Genomic DNA, 5,498 nt, shown 5'->3' on the forward strand with positions numbered 1-5,498 from the left:
CGGAAACAGGCTCCAGGCTCTGAGCCATCAGCCCAGAGCCCAACGCGGGGCTCGAACTCACGGACTGTGAGATTGTGACCTGGCTGAAGTCGGACGTTTAACCGACTGCGCCACCCAGGCGCCCCGAAAATTCACTCTTAAATATGCACTGAGGAGACCTCTGCTTACAGGAAGATGTAGTAGACATCCTTTTTCCTATTTCTTCCACTAAGTACAGCTAAAAACCCTGGACATTATGTGTAAAAGACAAACATAAGAAGATTCTGAAAGGTAGAAAGAAGGCAGACCAGCCAGGGAACTCAGGACCAGAGCCAGACCTAGTGGTGAATTCTCTGGATTTTCTTTTTCCTCATAGTTTACTAGGTACTCTGAAGCTGGCAACCCAGAAATGTCAATGGGCTCAGACATGGCCATGAGACAGCAGAGACCACAGAGGAAGTTTGGACTTTTCACTCCCACCCAGTAGCCACATGGCACCCCACCTTCCGGGTCAGGGGAGGGCACAAGAGGAGCAGTAATGAGGTGTCCCTGGACTTCTACCTCTATGTGGCAGTACTGAGGCAACAACGTCCCCTGCTCTGAGGCAGCATGGTCAGAGAAGACCTGCTAAAATACAACCTTCAAAGATGACCCAGTCTTTTTAATACCATAAATTGTCCAGGTATTAATGGAAAATCGCTCATCATTCCAAGGAAGATCTCAGTTTGAAGGGAAAAGACAATCAACAAATGCCAATACTGAAATGACACATATGTTAGCATTACTTGATAAGGATTTTGAAGCGGCCACTGTAAAAGTCCAAAGAACAATTACAAACATGCTTGAAACAAATGAAAAAAATAGCAAGTCTCAGCAAAGAATTACAAGCTACAAAGAAAACTAAATGGAAAACTTAGAACTAAAAAAATACATGGGCACAATCTGTGAACTTGAGGATAGAACACTAGAAATTACCCAGTCTGAACAGAGAAAAAAGACTGAAAAGAAAAAAAGCTATAGGGCAAGTGAGACTGCAGCAAAAGATCTAACTACTGGGTGACTGGAGTCGCTGGAGTCAAGGAGATAAAGTACATAGGGCTGAAATACTGTTTGTAAAAATAATGGCTGAAAATTATCTACATTTGGGAAATGACATAAACCCATAGGTTCAAGAAGCTGAGCCAACCCCAAACAGGACAAACCCAAACGTATTCATGCTAAGACACATCGTCAACCTTCTGAAAACTATGAACAGAGAAAAAAAACTCTGGAAAGCAGCCAGAAAGAAGAGATGCAAGAAATGCACTGATGTCTGGCATTAGAGAAATGGGTGGGTTACCAGCACTTCTTGTTGATTTCAACTTAGTCTTCTGCCTTGGCAACTGAACTTACCTGAACTAACATGCACAGAGCATTTACTAGACATCTATAAATCATGCTGGCACTTGGGGGACATATATTAATCCCATTCTTCTTATAACTGCTCCACAGCAGTTATTATCCATCAGAGCAAATCAAGAAATTGCAGAATTTGAAAGAACCTCAAAAAACAACAAACAAACAAAAAACCCCATCAAGCACATATTTTTAATTTGTAAGTTCTGGATGGGCTTCAGCTCTGTGAACTACCTGAAATTAATCTAAAAATGCCAGCATGTATGTGCATTTTTCCAGGCAAAGGACCAGTTTTTATCAGATCCTCGATGGAGTTGGTGGCCCTAAAAAGGTTAAGAGCCATTATAAGTTTCCGTTCTTTTCAGGCTAACCCATATAACCCAACCTAGGTAGAAAAGCAGCTAAAAATAGAGAAGGTACTCTTCAGTATATCCATCAAAATTCCTGAATGCTACCTTATAATTCTCTATTTTTTAAGGGAACACTAAGAAAATGGTTTCCTAATTCCTTCTAGGCACTTCTGGAAATACATGTTCATTAAAGAATATTTGCCTGCAGTCTTATTTTGATCGTTTTAAAAATAGTACCTGGAGGTGATTAAATGGCTAATGCACTGTAATTTCAAATGTACTTTAAGTTTGATTTCTCCCAATGCCAATGGAAAAGTTCAGACAAAGCAGCAGCAGCAGCAGCATCTCTACACCAGTACCAATGTGCTGGTTTATGACATAGGGCAAACTGTTTTACAATCCACGTTGAAGTTCTATTAATTACACAATGTGTAACTGCCAATTTACCAAAACAAAAAACGTTAGTGCATTCCTTTGTGAAAAAATAAAACAGCTACGACAAACACAGATCCATTCAGTTTCTGTCTTTATAGCATGGCTTTCCCTCACTCCTTGTATCTTCTACCCAATCCCTCACGCAAGTTAGGTGAGTTCATCTGCAGGAACACACTATAAAGAGGGTTTTAGGTTGCTACAGCCTGTTTTCAGTCAAAATTCAGGCTCCCAATGTCACCTGGAGAACTAGAAATTGGATAATACATTATTTTAGTAAAAACTTGATTACCTGCTTTCAGGACCCTAAAGTAGTTTGATTCACTCAGATTATTCCGCATTGGCTCGATCTACAGAATCAAAAGAATCACCAAGGGCCTTTGTTAAACAGAGAACTCCAGGTTCCATCCTCAAATTACAATGCAACTAGGAGGATTTGGGAATCTGAAAGTTTTATCAAGTCCTTCAGGTGATTCTTGAGCTCAAGCAGGTTAGAGTAGTCTTCTTAAACTTGAATATGCATACAAATTATTCTAGGCTCTTGAAACAAATGCACATTCTGATCCAATTGGTCTGAATGGGGCCTGAGACTCAGCATTTCTACCAAGTCCCTAGGTGATATTGTTACTTTGAGGACACTTTGAGTAGTATGATCAGAGAGGGTATGCTTCATCTGGTTAGTGTATAAACCAGTATAGGCCATTACATTTTCCTTTTGTATCTGTGGAGTCTCAGTCTCTAACAGGGACTTCTACCTTGATACTGCCCATTTCTCACTTATGATTGATAGTATTCTCTACAAGCTAGTGTGATCACTTAAAGGAAATCACCTAGCTGACATAAAAGTCCACAGAAAGTGAAGACAGCCTGAAATAAACAGAAATGAATATCACACATTAACTTACAACATAATGGGTTTGTATTTAATATAGTACTTCTCACTATAGAGATGTTATTCAGTTAATATAAAGGTTTTTAACATTAAATCTCTTCTCCATTTAAATGTCCATATAAAGTATTTTTTTACATTAAATATTTTCTCCATTTTAACATTAGATACACTGAGTACATTTTTCTTACCTCTTGCCCCCAACCAAAGAAATAAAAATTTTAATTTCTGGATGTATTTGATACCTAAGTACAATACTAACTTGGGAGATAACAAAACAAAAATCTAATAAAAATATGGAGAAAAGTCTCCTCAGTGATGCAGGAGGCAGTGGCAATTTCCTAGGATTCTGGGTAAGGGTTTCCTTCTTCCTATCTCATGCACTTTGAGAATTCCAAAACTTTGAAATAATATGTAAATTTCGGTCATCTGACTTCTTTGAGCCTCTTTCTAACTAACATATAGGACTTTTAGACTGCTTTTTTTCAGTGCATTATTTGTTGTGAAGGAAACTTTTTTCCCATTTAACATATATCAGTTTGCTTCCATTTACAGGGAGACAATTAAAAATGTGAAAATACCCTATTTCTTGGGAACTTTCAGACACTAAAGATCAGTTTTTAACCTCAATAATTCACAATGGTTTTCTGGGCAAGGTCTGATTCAGAAGGCCCGTCAAAATCACATTTGTCCATTTCTCTTTCGTGCATATACCCCCAAACAAGCACAAATGCCTGTAATGCTGAGAGCCACACCTAACAAGAGAGCGACTGCATCTCCAGCTTCTACTGCTTCAACAACAGGCAGCACCAAAAGCAGTGAAATGAGGACCAAGAACAACTGTGCTGAAACTGAAGCCATGATGTTGGGATTTTCAGGTATCTCGATCTTGAGGGCAGAAAGTTTCTAGAAATCAAACATGGAAACAAAAAGGAATCATTAAAATTTTCCACCTTTTCAAATGACAGCATGAATACATAAATAACAATCCATATAACCTTTTAAATTTAAATTTCAGACCCATTTCCCCATTTTAAAGGTAGAAAAAAACCCGGTAAGTTTATAAAACAGTTTAAAGAAGGTCATTTGAGGCTAATCCCCCCTTTCAATGCTAATTCCTTGACTCCAGCAATGTTTCCACATGCTATCATGCCAACCTCGTGTAAATCAACTAAGCAACTTGAACAGAACATAATTAAGAACAAACAGAAAACACACCAGACACTCGGAAACTTAAATATCCTAGTATTTTGAATAAATGTTGAGTAAAAATTACATTTTCTTAGGATTTCTCCCACCCAGGAAATACAGACAAATCTGGCAAAAGTCACGCAATATGTAAGTCTGTGAAGTTGTGGGGATTAGTAACACTTACCAAAGAAAGTATTTATGTATAATTCTGATTCGAAATACTCCCTTCCTGGAGTTCCGGATGCTGAGGCTAAGAGGTTCCACGTGACAGAGCCTAGTATCAGAAAAGGGTAGGATTTAAGAATTAATCATCACCATCATTATCATCATCATTATCATCATCATCATCATTTTTTAAAGACACAGCCACAGTGCAGAAGGAGGAAGTCGTTCGGAAGAGAGAGGAATGGATAATAACTAGAGGAATGGATAATAACTAGAGGAAACAGTTTGTTCAGGCAGGGGAACTAGACTTAAACTTGGGTCAGTTCGCCGGCACAGGAAAAGCTAAAAATAAACCGAACCCAGAGCAAGTTTGTGCCAGGATTTGATATTAAGATTTTAAAAAGAACCCCTGCTTTGTCCCGGAGAAGTGCAAATATCCTTGTTTTACAAATACACTGAGGCAACCCTAAGTATCCTTTGGAGACGAGTTCCTACGTTACCTTCCGGGAAGCAGCCATTACAGGAATGGCGAGGAGGGCGGGGTCTCCAAACTACACTTCCCACAATCCCCGCTGCCGACGTCTCCCAGGATGCGCCGGCGCGCTCCTCGGTAACTGGCTGAGGGAGTGACGAGCACGCGCTACCGGAGACAAGGAGGAGTTCCCCTGCGGGTGTTCCTCACAGGGCGCAGAGTTTTACTGGTAAAGTGGTTTAGTGGGTTTGTACAAATGCTCTCTCAAAAATGTGGTAAAGAAATGACAGTAGGTGGTTTTTACCCTATCTAAGGTTTCGAGACACACACATAGTTATGTCTTTTCTTAGACTGAAATGGAGACACAACAGCGGGAAAATAGCACCCGAGCCGAGTCATCTGTTTCGGGCGCTTTTAAACTAGCGGCTTCCAACATTTTGAAGCAGGGAATCCCCTGTCACCATCTTCCAAATGTACCTTATGACGTTTTGTTAATCTTTTTAATCAAGAGGGGAAAACACGTTTAATTAGACATTTTGGGAAATGTTAAAACCGTTTGCAGGGGAAAAAAAAAGTTTAGGAAAATAAAAAGGGTTTATAGGAAGATACCAATTATTTATGAAGG

The 5,498-nt window shown here is 39.4% G+C and overlaps 1 protein-coding gene across 1 annotated transcript; it reads right to left on the reverse strand.

The window, feature by feature from the left end:
• Positions 1 to 3,057: 3,057 nt before the first annotated feature.
• On the reverse strand, positions 3,058 to 4,973 carry SMIM30 (small integral membrane protein 30). The gene is made up of 3 exons (XM_043589304.1): positions 4,902 to 4,973; positions 4,421 to 4,510; positions 3,058 to 3,951 (listed from the first exon to the last, which is right to left on the reverse strand). Exon 3 carries the CDS (start codon positions 3,904 to 3,906, stop codon positions 3,727 to 3,729), a length of 180 nt encoding a protein of 59 aa, XP_043445239.1. The 5' UTR covers positions 3,907 to 3,951; positions 4,421 to 4,510; positions 4,902 to 4,973; the 3' UTR covers positions 3,058 to 3,726.
• Positions 4,974 to 5,498: the final 525 nt, after the last annotated feature.

This window comes from Prionailurus bengalensis, chromosome A2 (assembly GCF_016509475.1).
Source record: "Prionailurus bengalensis isolate Pbe53 chromosome A2, Fcat_Pben_1.1_paternal_pri, whole genome shotgun sequence".
NCBI lineage: Eukaryota > Metazoa > Chordata > Mammalia > Carnivora > Felidae > Prionailurus > Prionailurus bengalensis.

Coding starts and splice junctions, on each gene's coding strand:
- SMIM30 (XM_043589304.1), bottom strand. CDS start 3,906: ATGGCTTCAGTTTCAGCACAGTTGTTCTTGGTCCTCATTTCACTGCTT.